Genomic DNA, 16416 nt, shown 5'->3' with positions numbered 1-16416 from the left:
AGGCCAGAGGTGTGTGTATGTGGGAGAGCAGGGGATGAGAGGATTCACCAGACACACAGTGGGGAGCAGAACAGGCAGATTGACTGAAATACACTGCTGAGGGGAGCAGCGGGCGAGACAGGAGAGGTTTGCTGCACCAAGTGGGTTAGCTCCCTGACTAGATCAAACTCTCAGTGGCTGCAGATAGCTTCACAGTGCTGAGACTTAACCCCTTGTGCCACCAGGGAGGCCCAAGATTTTGTTTTCAAATTTCTATTTCCTAATGAGTCAATGACATCCCATGGTGGCAGAATGGCTATATGGAGAACATGTGAGATAGAGCTAGGGATTGGCATTTGCAGGCAAGGCTGCAATCCAGGGAAGTGTTTAAAGGTCTATGGGAGGGAAGTTCCTAATGACATATTCCCCTTCCTTCTGCAGTTTTAATCAGCAGTACCTCCAATATTTCAGCAGTTAGCAACATTCACACTGTAAAGCAAGTTACCAGCCCCAGATATAAGAAGAGTGATGCTTGTTCTGGGAATATCCAGTAGTTTCTTGTTTTGATGTTATAAAAAGTAATTTCCTGTATTTGGATTATAGTTTTTCTTACAATGTTGATATTTTTCTAAAAAAATAAACAACCAAAAAAATAAAACAAAACAAAAGAAAAACTTAAAAATACTAGTGTAGTCTTGATAGTCTTAGTTCTGTAATTCATGATTTAATTAGCTGACTCTTCTAGGACTATTAATCTACTTTGTTGATAGTTCAGACCCATGTATGCTTCTTATGCTTAAAAAATGGCTAAGACCTACCTCCTTTAGAACAAGTGGAATTTAACTTCCTTTTGCTACTCAATAAAATACCAACAGTAGAGTTAGAAACTTTTAGTTCATTGTAAAATGTTGGTCATTTGCAGACTTCTCTTGTCTACCTGATCTATGTCCTCTCTTAATCATGGATTAAAAAAGAGCTGGCTCCATCTCTCAGGTGGCCTGTAACTCTTACTTTCCTCCACAGAAAGCAATTCTCACCATACTGATAACTGTTACCCAAGCCAGTGGGCTTGCCCACAGTCTGGAAAATGCATCCCAATTGAAAAAATTTGTGATGGAATTATAGACTGCCCAGCAGGAGAGGATGAAAACAATGCCACCGAGCAAAGACATTGTGGTGAGTGTGGACATTTATCTGGATAACTTTAAGATAAAGATATTTCTGTTTTTCTGTAACAAATTTCCAAATACAGAGAGTATCAGTTGGCATTTATATGACAAACCACTACAAGACTTAGTGGCTTAAACCAACAAGCAGTTATTGTTTCATAGAGGTCTGAAGGTTTCATATAGGTCTGAAGATAGTTTTCAGGCCTAAACCAGTTCACTGAATGATGCAATGAAAACTTAAGTTAGCCCAGGCTTGTTTACATGGAAAGAACAAATCTTAGTACACATTCACTTTTAAGCTTCTGCTTGTGTCATGTTTGCTAAATGTCTTATTGTCTAAATCAAGTCACCTGGCCAAATCCAGAGTCCATGGATTGAAGAACAGGCTCCATCTCATGACAGAAAGGAATCCAAAGTATCTGTGACTTCCCCTCTCTCTTTCCCACTTGCCTCAATGGTTTTTTAATGGTAATTTTGATGACTCTAAAGTGTTTTGGTGATTTTTATTCCCTGCCTTATATTTATGGATAAAAAAGATTTTATTATTTATTTATTTTTTATTAAAATAGATTTTTAAAATATTTATTTATTTATTTATTTAAGCACTGGGTACAGTCAGAAGCGCGGGAGGGTGAGAGAATTCACCAGAGCCAGAGCAGGGAGCAGAGCAGGCAGAAGGACCGAAGTACACTGCTGAGGGGAGCAGCGGGTGGCAGGAGAGGTCTGCGCGCCATGTGGGACCCTCCTCCAGTGGCCGGGGAACAGCTGGGGATCGAACCGGTGCTGCAGAGGCTGCGGGCAGCTTCGCAACCAACGCGCTCAACCGCTGCACTACCGGGGAGGCCCGGATAAAAAAGATTTTATCTGGCTATACTCAAAATAAAATCTTCTGATTCCTAGGATATAATTTTCCAATGGTGAAACCGAGGTGGCCATGTACAGTGGTGGTAGTGTTGTCTTGTATGGAAACTAGTTGTAGGGCTTTTTTTCCCCTCCCCTTTTTTGTGGTTGTAGAATATTCCTCCCACCTTAAGACAATCAACACTGTGGACAGCTGACTGTCCTGTAATAAAATACAGTTTATGATCTTGATTTCATGAAGTACACTCTCTGAATTACCCAGGACTTGCCTAGAAGTGACCATGTATCTGTAACCCTAAGATTTTGTCTTTCTTTCCTGAAAGAACTTGTAATATTTAAATTAGGTAAAGACTAAATTATGGCCTTTTTCCTTTTTTTTTTTTTTCCATTCATTTTAGGAACCCTTTTTCAAAGATTTAAAAATTAACAAGAGATATATAAACTATAGAATAAATAAAAGTTAGAAAATAAAAATTGACAGAAAGAAAAAATATTATAGTCACATGAAATCCCACCACTTGAAGCTAGCCAGGTTATTAATGTCTTAGTGTTATTCTCAATCCAGTTGCTTGGGAATTCTTGACACTTTCTATTATGTAGACATAAAGGTAAGCATATGACCTGATTTGTTTATAAATAGTCATCTTATGATGATATATACTTACATATAATTATACCTTTTAAAAGTACTTTAAAAAAATGAGTTCCACATTTAGTGTACAATTTTGTAGTCAGGTTTGAATGGTCAAAGATTTTCTGTGCCTCTACTATATGTTTACTTAGCTTTTGAAAGAAGTAAAAAAGCTCTTGTTTCACATATAAATCAGTCTTGTCCACAGGTCTTCGTTCATTTGACAAAGTGCTTTTCTCTGTTTAGATGCTTCTTTGTGCCCTGTCTTGGGCTGTGAGTCCCAATGCCACGAATCCCCACATGGAGGAGTGTGTTACTGTCCCCCAGGTTTCATCGTCAATCACAATAACACCCGTAACTGTGTTGGTAAGTGAATGGCCTGGACTTTCATCACAGTGCTTGTAGCCCAAATGGATTTCGTGATCTCTGGCACTGAGGTGTTTGCATTTGTGGATAGGGTGATGGTATTTATAAAAAAGACAACACAATCCTCACAGGAAACTTGGACGGTATGAATTTTTAACTGAGAAGCTTCTGTGAGGTGCACATTGCAAAAGAGTGACTTTGTGATGAGCAAACTGACCTGTTACATGGTGCCTGTCTACTACGTGATGATGGAAGTAGTGTTTTTGTGTTTTCATTCTAAGTTTTTAGCAGCTAGGTTGGTGTAGCTATGCTGATTGTTAAGTACTACTGTACTGGCATGCAGTTGGTAAATACCGCCTGCCTTTACCCATCAAGTACCCACCATGTTCACTTGGACTCTTCTCTAGGAGGCTCATACCTCCTCAGGATCCAACAGTTAAAGAGCAACCATCTGACTCAGCAGAGGATCACCAGGTCACTGCTCTGCCGACCACATGACCAGTCAGTGCCGGTGCCATGGTGATTTTTTTTTTTTTTTGAAATTCCTTTCTCTTTTTTTTTTTTTTAATAGAGGCATGTTTTATTTATTTGTTTGTTTGTTTATACATGCACTGGGTACAGTCAGAAGTGCGGGAGGGCGAGAGAATCCCATTGATTATAACCCCTGGTTGATGCTCACATTCAAGAAGAACATGTTGCTTCCAACTGATGGCTGGCATTGAAGCAGACACCAGTGGACCAAACATTTCCTCACATCTCTTCAGTCTGAATTACAAGAATAATTTCCACTCTCCATTCCTTACCTTTTACCCTTGGGGAAATTTTTTATTCTGATCTAAGCCAGCTTTGCATTCCACTGTGATTAAATGGTGGTCTTATGATAGAAGAATTAGACATGGCCAACTATTACTAGTTTTCAGTGTTTTTAAGATTTGAACAAAGAATTTTTAATTCTCTGATTTCATTTTCCTTCTTTCTAATTTCTGATATGTATACAACAAACATGTTAACAGGAAGTAAACACAAGGTTTTAAGAGGAAAACTGTTTTTATTGGTGTTGGGAAAAAGCATCTGGAACTGTTCATTAAAATTTGGTAGTCTTCTGTAGGTCTTCAAAAGAAAATGGATAGTTCAGAATTTTCCTAGGATATTTGTGTTCTTTTTATATTTATTAAAAATTTTGGGTTCCTTGGGGTTCTCTGGATTAAAAAAATTATACATAGAAATACTTTTAGAAAAAATTTTTCTTCTGAAATAATTTATAAAATATTTATATGATTTGGTGAATGATATTGAATTTGGGTAAACCTAATAAAGTTATTCACGCTTTGGCCTCAGCTCATGGCTCCAACTTAATGATATTTTACCAAATATAGTTGATCTTAATGACTACTCATTGCCAGAGAAAATTTTAATACTAGAAATAAATTCTTGTTTATAAATTAATCTTTGAGTTCTCAAGGTCTATTTTTCAGTGTTATTTTGAATTGTAATAGTGGGGCCTATTTACAAGTCATATGCCAAGAAAAAATTGGATTTTTTAATATGATAAAGCAGCCCAATTGGGTTGGCCTTGTGGTTTTCAAAGTAAGTAGTTTTAGGTTTCAAATATCAGGACCAAGTCCAAAAGTTTGCCCAAGATATGATTAATCCTCTTAAGTAACTAGACGTGTTAAGTTTAGGTGCTTTATGCATATCAAGCATGAAAGATCCTGAAGTCTCAAAGAGGACTCCAAATAACTTAAAAGAACTCCTAAATTTCTAATCATTTCATAAATGGTAAAACACTGTGATCTGAACCTGGCATTAAGTGAGAGTGCAGGGCACTTTTTGTGCTTTATTACATACAGTGGGGTTGCATTAAAGTAATTTAACCATACTTTTCACACAAACATACTCATTAGTTAGGTGGTTTGGAAACCTCTGCTTATGCTTCCTGGCATCTCTTCAAGGGCAGCATCCTTTTTACCTTGCAGTAGTGCTCATGTAGGGGTATGAGAAAGTACTCTATTGTCTTTGGCAAATGTCAGGCTTTTCTTTTCCCCTTTACTGCCACCCATCTGCCAATCCGATTTTCAATCTTTCAGTCCTTTAGGCATTTCCCCTTTCTCTTAGTAGAAAAGAAATTCCAATAGAAATACCAGAAGGCACATTCCTAGTATTACATCAGCTTTTCTCTTTTTTATCCTCTCTCTCAACCCTCAAAGGGGAGTTAGGGCTGGGGTGCCTTGCAGTTAAGAACTTGATAGGCCAGAAAGTCTTTTCAGTAAAAATGATTTTCCCTTCTAGAAGCTCTAGTCTTGTGATATCCCACAATCCATTCTCAGTCTTTTCCTTTCTAAACCTAGAATTCAGATAGCACATTTTCCAAATATCTTTTCCAATATCTAAGTCTATAGTGAGTTGGGGTTCTATTTCCAGGCATCTAGGGCTTGCTCATTTAGTTTTGCAGTCTTTAAGAAATGAAAAACTGTTATAGGTTTCTACACTTACCTATTAATAAATGTAGTACAGAAAATTGCAGTAATATGTTGTCTGTGCAGCAGTCATTTCAGGATTTATAAAGCACATTTGGTTCTTAGCACACTGCAAATAGTGTGCTCTGATACTGTGGCACTAGTTTTAAATTCATGATTCATATCTTTCAGTTCCTTTAATAAGTGCCTGGGTCTCTAGTACAGATGTTCTCTGGGAGATAAGCTCAAAAGTCTATCTTCAAGGGCCTCCGTGAATGTTAGGCCCCCCCACTGCCACCTGCAGAGATCTTTCCTGTGACCTTCTCTGTCCTTCAAGAATCTATCATTTGCCCCTCAGTTTTGAAACTGGATTAACATCTATTTCACTTTTTTTTTTTTTTTGTGGAAGACTATATTTTGCTCTCATTGTAAAGAGACCTCATTAGTTTCAGTCCGTGACATTACAAAACCAGTTACACATGTTTCAGCTGATTTTTTCGGGGAACTATTTTGGTTTGCTCTTTCAAGCATTTCTATTCAACAAATACTCTCTGTATGGCTGTAATCCTCTGCATGGCTGACTCAGTACAAAGACGTCAGGTGTTGGAAATGTATGCAATATTTATCATCTTTGACATGGCTCCCCAGTGAATGCTTCTGTGGTAATTAAGAATAAAACGGGATAATCCTGACACGAAATCTTGTGTCTTTCTACCATTCATCTGGCCCTGGCAGTCTTGACCTGGCTGGGGAGCCTGTGCAGCATACTGAAGCAGTTTACCCGGGTTATTGTTTCTGATTGACAGGACATGCTGTTTGTTGATGGAGTGACATCGTGGTGCAGAGTTAGGGCAGCAAGGTCATTCAGCATGGTGGGATTCACACAGCCAGACGGATCAGATGGTGACCAAGAGGGCTAAGTGAAAAAAGTGTTTTGAATTATTTTCTAACAGTTTTTGTTGAAAGGAGGGAACAAAGAATAAAAATAAAGTTAACAGGGTGGGAAGAGGTATTTTAAAACTGTGTTTTATTGTGTTACACAGTTTCCACTCCTTTTCCTACTCATGAAGAATGTCTACCTTCAGTTTTTTTGTCTTCACTTAGGCACTCATTCATTCCTTCAAAGTGCTTGTGTCCCAGGTGGTAGGGAGACCACTTGTCCCCAACAAGTCCTAGTTATGACTTCTCTACCTTTGATTTTCTTCTGTTTGCCATCAGAACTCTTAGTCCCAGAGTGACTCTAGACCTTGAGCATAGTCTTGCATTCAAAATGAGGTCATGACATTCTGGGAGTTTGAGGGCAAACATCCTGTACTTTCATTCCTATTAAAAGGAAGCCACAGCTGGTACTTTCTCAGAGGGCACAGAAGAGATTGATCCATGAGATCAATTTGTTTAAGCTCACACTCCATTTTACCTTGTTAGGTCCAAATCAGATTGATATTTTATGGATATAATTGACAAAAATAATTATGCTAGTTTCAGATATATAACATAATGATCAGATATTTGTATACATTGCAATACAGTCACACACATCTGTCACTATATATAGTTAACAATTTTTTTTCTTATGATATGAACTTTTATGACCTACTCTGGAGCAAGTTTCAAGTAAATACAATATTATTAATTATAGTCTCCATGCTCTACATTGCATCCTCATGACTTATTTTGTAACTGGAAATTTGCCTTTTTGAATCCATTTTTCATCCCCTCCCCCCCCCCCCGCCCCCACTGCCCATCTTGGCAACTACTAATTTGTTCTCTATTATGAGTTTGGCTGGCTTCCCCCCACCCCCCGTCTTTTTTTTCACTTTTTTTTTTTAAAGATTTATTTATTTATTTATACATGCACTGGGTACAGTCAGAAACACGGGAGGATGAGAGAATTCACCAGAGCCAGAGCAGGGAGCAGAGCAGGCAGAAGGACCCAAGTACGCTGCTGAGGGGAGCAGCGGGTGGCAGGAGAGGTCTGCACGCCATGTGGGACCCTCACCCAGTGGCCGGGGAGGAGCCGGGAGCAGCTGGGGATCGAACCGGCACTGCAGAGGCAGGCAGCTTCGCAACCCAGCGCTCAACCGCTGTGCCACAGGGGAGGCCCTCACATTTTTTTTTTATATAAGTGAGATTATATGGTATTTGTCTTTTCGAGTGTGTAATGCTCTCAAGGTCCGTGATGTAATTGCAAATAGCAAGATTTCATTTTTGTCACTGAATAATATTATACATGCCACAATTTATTTATTTATTCCAAATGGATTTTTTTTTTTTTGCTTAGTCATAGTCATTGGAAAGCAAGATGCTAGCCCATGTTGTTGTATTTTGTTGGGAGGTAAAATTGGAGTCAGTATTTTGATCCCAGGACCTTTTTGGGTTTTGCAGTTGTGAAGTCATAAGATGGTGGGCGAGTCAGCAGGTGTGGTACAGCTCTGACATTAATTGCAAATGTAATCAGATCCTTGAAATCTGAAGAACTTTAGACCAGAGATTATGATACTTTCAGAAATTATAATTTACTTGACAATTTCCTGAGGTCTGAAGAATGGGAATCTTTCCAGAGTGGAGGTCATTTTCCCAGGGAAGAGCAAGGTGAAGGAAGGTGAAATGTATGTAAACTTGTAGTGTCCAGCAAAATATTTGGTACCAATCTACCAAGGATAGGATGATTTTCTGCACACTTGAAGTTTTATTATCGCTAAGAGACTCTTTATATCTTGTGTTGTACTCGCTTTTTGTTTTTCTTATATGTTGGTTGCATTGAATCTCATTTTACACATTATAACTGGGATTACTATGCAATGAACTGTCAAGTAATGGATTTTCAATAACAATGAATAAATAAAAGTTAATGAATAAGTAAGAGAAGATATTTTTCCTTCTTAAATAATTCAAATTTAATTTTACTTAGGAAAAGCAGGTAGATAAATTGATCTTTCAAAAACTTTATTACAGTCAGATTTGTGTCTTTTTGAGGGCCTGGGTGTAAGGCAGGTCTTACTTTATTCTGAAGTGGCATTGTCCAGTAGAACTTTCTGCAGTGATAGAAACGTTGGATATCTGCATTGTCCTTAATGATAACCACTAATAACATGTGTCTATTAAGCATTGAAATGTGGTGTGACTGAGATATTCATTTTTATTAAATGTAAATTTAAGAAACTATAACCATAGTTTTAAAGGGATACATTTGCACACAATTTAAGATATTTTGTAAACCAGTATAAAACAGTCAAATGCAATACCACAGGACTATCTACCCAAGCATCTTCTTTAGTTTTCCTTCATATAGATTAAGAAAAAAACCCAACTGTTTAAATGCTCATGGGTTTTCCCTTGTATGAAGATGCCTGTTTCCCATTTATTATTTTATGCCTAAGATCTGTGCTAACAGGGACATCAGTGTATCCCTGTACAGCTTAAGATTTTGTCAGAGAATGCCCAATAAATGTTGGCAAACATGATTGCAAACATTTATTTCCCATGTGGCAGATTTTGATGATTGCCAGATTTGGGGAATTTGTGACCAGATGTGTGAAGATCGAATTGGCCACCACCGGTGCCACTGTGCAGAAGGGTATGTCTTGGAGCATGAGCGACATTGCAAAGCTAATTCTTCCTGTGAGTATATAAAGGACACTTGTCATACTTTTGAACAGTAGAATTCTGACTAACAGCCTTCTTTCATAGCAGATGACAAAAGCATCTTTGCAGGGTTTTATCATCACAGACCAGGAGTTGCCTCTGCTGCTGCTGGAATGGGTCAACATTAATTTCGTATTTGGATTAGCAGGAACCAATTTGTAGGTTAATAATGACCATTATTAACTGTTCTTTTTAAAAATGAATACCTGTTCCCTTTTGACCTGGGCTATTATATCTTCTGTTGCATTTAGTTGTGAAATACATTTTATGCCTATGTGTGATTTAGACATTTAACTTTTTTTTTCCCTCGGACATTTAACTTTTAATTAATTTAACTACCACAAATGTTGGTGACAGAATTAGAAATAACATTGGCCTTGTTGATGCAAAATTTGGGAGTGACTCAAAATGGACCTGCTAAATTTGGTCCATTTTGTGACAAAGTCTTTATTTTGGGTATTTTTTTGGAATCAAAGAGTACTGTAACAGCAAAAAATCATGGGGAAATCTATTTAAAAAGATGATCTCCACAAACTATTTTTGTCAGTGTGGATTTCTGGGTAAGAAAATGACTTTACTCCTTTTTTTCCCAGTTTTTCTACACTTAATTTTGAAGGGTCTTTCTGAAATTTATTTGCTTACATGATTGGCACCCATTTTAAGTTTGTTTTGTATAGAAATACCTAATTTGTTGTGTACTAACATTATTTACAGTTGAATTTTAGTAATTACATTTATTTAATTTTGAACATACAATATAGTCATATGTTAAAAAATTGTAATTATTCAAATTGTGTAGTAAATGTCTTCCCTGATCTTTGTTCCTCTCTTCCCAGGTTCTACTTTCTCCGTGAAATAGTCACTGTTTATTTCAATTCTAGATATTGTGCAAGTAAAACTATGCAAATGTAGATATTAAACCCTAGTTTTGCATATGTGGAATAAATTCTAAACCCATTTCTTCATCTTGCTAATTTTATGTAATATATTTTCAAGAACTCTCCATATCAACACAGAGAGATAATTTCTCATTCTTTTTCTATGGTATTTTTTTATATAATCCATTTTTTGGATATAGATATTTTAACTAGTCCCCAACTGATAGACTTTTATGCCACCTCTTGTCATTTGCTATTGCAAACAAGACTGTGATGAATAACCTTATTCATTTGGCATGCTTGTGAGTATACAGGTACACTGGATTTGGATCCACCATTGACATGCTTTCTACAGAGTGATTCTCAGTAACCCATAGAATATGTTTTGAGTTTAATACAATCTTAAGTTGTACATGGGGTAAGGTGTACATATAGTCAAGGATTCTTGGAAATACCTGATGTATTCCCCTCAATGTCATTGAAAGTGCATTGGAGTAGCAGTTAAGACACTTGAATTCTTCACCACCTCTTTTCCTAACTTGTGATTTTGACACTCCATTTAACATTGTTGTGTCTCAGCTTGCCCATCTGTGAAATGGGTACACCAGCACCTATATGCCTGCCTCAGATGTTTACTTTAAAATCAAATCAGATAACACAGAAGAAAATGTCTGAAAAAGTAGAGAGTATATCAGTTTAAGTTACTCATCATCTTTGTTCATTTGGAGGAGTGATAATGCTTTCCTTCTTCATATTTAGCGGGTGAGGCCTCCCTTATCTTCTCTGATGGTTGGAATTTGCTAATTGGTGATATTCATGGAAGGAACTTGAAAGTCCTGGTAGAGTCTCAAAATCGTGGACTACCTGTGGGTGTGGATTTTCATTATCATCTGCGCAGAGTCTTTTGGACTGACTATGTGCAAAATAAGGTAAGTAGAAATTTCAGGAGCAGCAGTTTGGGAGCTCATAGAACCTCAGGCATAAAGTGCTGATAGATAGCTTTTCATTTTTGGTGGAGTAAAGGGGAAAGTTCCTTTGTTTTCTAACAAAAAAGGCCCTTGAGATATTTTATGTTAATCAGCACCTTTTCCTTGCTATACTATTACATGTGACCTATTAAACAAAGCAGTCTATTATATGGATTAGCCTTGAGCAACTTTTAATTTTACTTGAAATGGAGTCCAAAAACCTAATTAAAAGAAATAGTAGACAGCCTTTCAAAACTGGATAGATATTTGGTAGTAATTTTTGAAACCTGATCACTTAAAATGTAAAAAAAGTACTCTGCTTTCATGGATGATAAAAATCAGATTTTACCCGCATCTTCTAAATGGAACCATAATTGAGGATTGGGTAACAAATATTGACAGTATTTTGTTTAACAGCCAAAATTTTACTACATGGACTTATTTGGAAAGTGTTATGGATTTGATTTCTATTTTGAGTAATGCAATGTAGGTTTTTAAAACATGAATTTAAGAGACTCCTAAAGAGTTGTAGAATTTATTTCTTTATCTTCATTTCCTATACCATTAATAAAATTTTAACCCAAGTAAGTGATTGCATGGATAAAATTTCCAAAAATTGAGAATTTGAATTACTAATGATTATGGTTTAATTGCACTAAAAATCAAAACTAAGCACTATCAACTCCTTCACCATATTTGATTAAATTATCAAAAATGACCAAGAATTGGAAATAGAAACTTTAAAAAAAATCCAATGTTTTATATTTGCCTCATATATATTTTTAAAACCTCTCTTCCCACCAGTAATCCATGATGTAAAATAGGAAATTTTTTTTCCAGATGACTGATTTTTACAACATAGGGTAATACAACTAATGATGTATAAACATCATTGGAAATGAGGAAAACAGTGCCCACGGTTAGTTAGACTTAAGAAGCATAATTTTTGTTTTTATTTCAGGTTTTTTCAGTTGGCATTAATGGTTTAAATATCCAAGAAGTTCTCAGTGTTTCTATTGATGATCCAGAGAATCTGGCTGTGGACTGGGTTAATAATAAACTTTATGTGGTGGAGACTAAAGTAAACCGCATAGATATGGTGAATTTGGATGGAAGCTACCGGGTTGTCCTTATAACTGAAAACTTAGGGCATCCTAGAGGAATTGCCTTGGACCCAACTGTTGGGTAAGTGATTTGAAAACCTACTGACTCCTGTATTTCTAGAGCTTCATTCCCTTCCTCACATATACCATCCATTGGATTAATTGAGGTTAATTCTAATCTCCTGTAAGTGCTACACTTAGAACCCATATTTATGTTATACCTCTATTCACATAGAAGCTTTAAAGGTGTTGACTAAATATAAATATAATCCCATGAGGAGATATAATATGATCATACGTACTGGCATACTAAAATATGTGATGTTTGGGGGGTATGGCCCAGAGATTGAACTCTGTGTTCTGACTCCATTTAATATTGCTACTACTAAATATTATTTTTGTTTTACCATTATTAAGGTAATTGCCATAACATGAATTAGCTGTAAAGTTTCTTAAAGAGGGGAAAAAGATTGAAATTATCTCTTTTACCACTTTCCTGTTATGGATTGGGATTGAGAGGTCAATGCTAAAACTACATTACAAGTTGTTTATTGTAAATCCATCCAACTAGTTTGATAATGTCTCCTTTTCTCCAGGTATAAATTAAAATTCTCCTGATCTCCACATTTGAGAATAGTTACAGGAGACCTTATTTTCTCTTAGATTTTCACAACTGCATCTTAGGACCCTCGGGTGACCTTTAGGCTACTTAAGTATTGGTGAATGGTGATTGTATATTTCTACTTCATGGTATCAGCTGTGCTTCCTTGAAAGTGATGGATTGTTTTCTAGAGTATGCCTCAGAATGGTGTATTTGCGAGGGAAGTGACTTGACAGTTTACTTAAAAATATATTTGTAAGTTTTCCTGGATGTAAAAAAGCGAAAGACAGAGCTAGAGAAGGGGGAGGAAAGAAGATAAATGTGAATTTTCAGGCTGCCAGAGTAGTGCATTTTAATAGATGCTATTTAGTGTTGTTGTTGACTCTCCTAATCAGTCCTGTAGTCTCTGATTCTTAATACTTTTTTATTTCCTTTATTTCCTTATTTATTATACTCCCATGGTTCTCTAATAAGCTGGAGGAAATTTTCATTGACCCAAGCAATCTGACAGTATATCTTTCAGGTACATTTGTAAAATAACTGAATCTTTTAACTTTTGTTTTTCTTTTATAGTTATTTATTTTTCTCAGATTGGGAGAGCCTTTCTGGAGAACCTAAGTTGGAAAGGGCTTTCATGGATGGCACCAACCGTAAAGACTTGGTGAAAACAAAACTGGGCTGGCCTGCTGGGATAACTCTGGATATGGTATTGAAGCGTGTATACTGGGTTGACTGCCGCTATGATTACATTGAGACTGTAACTTATGATGGAACTCAAAGGTAAGAAGAATTTTTGTAGCTTTAAAAGTTTGGAGGCATGTACATATAATTTATGAAGAAAGATACTGCAAGAATAGAATTAAAACTGCTTTGTTGGTTGACATTATAACTTGAATGAGTTTTGTATTTGCATGAAGTGACCTACTCCAAGTTTTGTTATTTTGTCTTATGTTCCATAGTAACAGCCATTAAATGTTACTGAGAATCTGTTCTTTGATTTCTCCTCTCTAACCCTTCCTCCAATCCCAGATCAAGCATATTATTTTCATTAACTCCTGAGTTATTGAATTTGGGTTGTTTCCAAAGATCATTTTATCTTTTGTCTTTGTAACTTTTCCCCAATAAATAAATAAGTTTTTTTTACTTGCCATTATCTAGTGATAATTTATTGGATTTTACTCTGCCCTTATATATTTAAAATTTTGAAGAGAAATTTGGATTTTTATTTTACCCTATATATACTTAAAACAGAATATTTGAAAGTAAAATATGGCATACTTTTTTCTTCATCTCAAGCCTGACTAGAGCTAACTATAAATTAAATTGTTAACTACTATTGACCACATCCTTTTGGCATTTCAAAACATTGGTTAAAACATGTTTTTCAAATCTTGAGCAAGAAAAATTACTCTTTATAGGTTCAGCAAATAACAAACTGGTCAATTTAATTTTTTCAAATAACTTGATCTCATTGTTTTTCTCAATGAAGGTAATATTATAGCTTTGTTTTCGCCTTTATCTCTGTTTTGAAATAAAATATCACAGTTTGCCACTGGGTTTTATATTCTTAGATCAACCTCTGCTTGGTTAAGTGAAGTGATTATGTACTAAGATTGACTTCTTATCACTTTAACTGCTTCCCATAGTGAGAATATTAATTGCTTTAATAAAAAAAAAATCAGTCAATTTGTCAAGTCATATAAAAATAATTGAGATATTGCCTGCATTTTTTTTTGCCTCTTTCATGGGTGTTTCAGCATTTTATAGTCTAAATATATGTTGAGGTTAAAGTAAAACCTAAAAGATAGAAATCAATGGATTTTCAGAAAGATTTGAATGGTTGGCTGGCATGAAGAAACATCAGAGATATTAATGTATATGCCACAGCTGAAATCATAAAGTCATTGCCCCTTGCTTTACCAGCAGGTGGCATTCAGGGTTCTGGAATTTCCTAGCAGAAAGAAAACCATTCTCTAATGCTAATATACCAGGCCATAATTGAGTGTTTCAAAGTGTGTGCTAACCTGCCCCTTAGGTGTCTTCGTTTTTTGTTTTTGTTTTTAGTTTTTTTGGCCCTTAGTGTGTTTGACAGTGTTAGAATCTTCAAGGCTTTTCTGAGCGCTCTCTTACACTTTTTGTTGTCAGAAGTTCCTGAAATTTTTCTTTGCATTCTTTCTATTATGCAAAGAGAGAATGTAGAGGGCAGGAATGGAACACAGTGCAGGTTTTCTGTGATCCAGCAGACCGGGTAAAGGAGGAGTCAGAGTCTTCAGTGGCTATTTTGCAGGCTTTTATTGGGATTTACCCGGGACACAGCAGGTAGGGATGCTGGGGGTCCGGGATGACGTTCTCTCTCTTGGCATCTGCTGCTTCTGCTTCTCTCAGCTTCTGCTTCGCTTGCTTCTCTCTGCTTCTGCTGGTGTCCCCGTGACACTGCCCTTAAAAGCCCAGTCTTAGCCCAGGTGAATCCCATCTACCTATGCTCACACCCTACTCCAGGTGCCCGCCATCAGGCATGCATTCAGGACCGCAGGGTTCCGTCATCTATCCTGATGGCGGGAGGGCAGAAAAGCCTGACATTTTCTTTACCCTACAGAGAACAAAGATGGGTTTTTTCTTATAAGCCATCCTTTAACTTACTTTTTTTTTTGTGGTCTAACTGAATCATTGTTTATGAAGGTGTAGTCATGGCAAGCACTGTTGAGTTCTTCCCTTTTAATTCTATTTTATTTTCACTTAAGTAGCTTGGAACACTCTATGACCATTACAAGTATAATCTGTTGACAGTTTCATCAAGTAGCACCATAACAGTGGCTATGCTGCTTTCTGCTCTCCCTAGAGTGATAGCAGAAATAGGCCTGTGCATTTTCTATGGGTTTGAACTTTATCATATCAGCCCGTTTTTTGTGGGGCAATCTTAAAAGAATGAAGAGCAGGTGAGAAAGCAACAATGACTCAGGAAAGTGGCATTTAAGTTTTAAGGGTCTTTTCCATGAGATATCATGGAAATCCATATATCAAATATAGATGGAACTATATCTCCATCTTAAAATACAGTTTTTCTGTATATTCCAATAAGAAATTATTTCACTTTGAAAGCATTTAATTAAACTAATTCATCCTTTAATCAAAACAAAGGAAAACAAATAAAACATTGCATGATATCTGTCTTTTGTAACAGGAAGACAGTAGTTCATGGAGGCTCACGGATTCCTCATCCTTTTGGAATAAGCTTATTTGAAGATCACGTGTTCTATACTGATTGGACAAAGATGGCTGTAATGAAGGCAAACAAATTCACTGAGACCAACCCACAAATATACCACCAGCTTTCCCTGAAGCCCTTTGGATTGACTGTTTACCATTCCCTCAGGCAGCCCTATGGTAAGCCCCAAAATAATGGACACCATGCTTGGCACTGGCCTCCATGGAAAAATTGTCTCAAAGTTGTGGGTGTTAATACTGAGGGATCCCTCAGAGATATGAGTGAACTTCTTCAATATATGAAGAGTTATCATGTATATCCTGGACAAATCAATGTATTTCGGAGTTAAAAAATGCCAAATCTACAAAGAATTTAGAGATTCATTTAACAGATATTTGACACTTGCAATGTGTCTACGTACTTGGGATACAGCAGCAAACAAACCAAACCCCTGCTTATTTAGTCTTCTAATATTAAAGTTGAAGAAACTAAGGGCCAGAGGAAGAAAATGCCTAATTGCTTATTATAAGGGTGTCTCACAGGTTTTTTATTTT

At 36.5% G+C, this 16416-nt stretch overlaps 1 protein-coding gene across 1 annotated transcript in view; it reads left to right on the top strand.

Moving 5' to 3' along the window:
• Positions 1-16416, top strand: part of LRP2 (LDL receptor related protein 2) — a 190065-nt gene that overhangs the window by 55910 nt on the left and 117739 nt on the right. The window contains exons 8-14 of the mRNA XM_037523480.2: positions 1003-1155; positions 2887-3006; positions 8955-9083; positions 10745-10914; positions 11915-12138; positions 13231-13437; positions 15839-16041. Of these exons, the coding sequence (XP_037379377.1) occupies positions 1003-1155; positions 2887-3006; positions 8955-9083; positions 10745-10914; positions 11915-12138; positions 13231-13437; positions 15839-16041 (1206 nt within the window). The remainder of the gene's footprint in view (positions 1-1002; positions 1156-2886; positions 3007-8954; positions 9084-10744; positions 10915-11914; positions 12139-13230; positions 13438-15838; positions 16042-16416) is intronic.

This window comes from Talpa occidentalis, unplaced genomic scaffold (assembly GCF_014898055.3).
Source record: "Talpa occidentalis isolate TD23 unplaced genomic scaffold, MPIMG_talOcc4v2.1 talOcc4.3, whole genome shotgun sequence".
In the NCBI taxonomy this organism is placed as follows: Eukaryota; Metazoa; Chordata; class Mammalia; order Eulipotyphla; family Talpidae; genus Talpa; species Talpa occidentalis.
The sequence above is the reverse complement of the archived record's forward strand: the minus strand, read 5'-3'. Positions and strand labels throughout refer to the sequence as shown.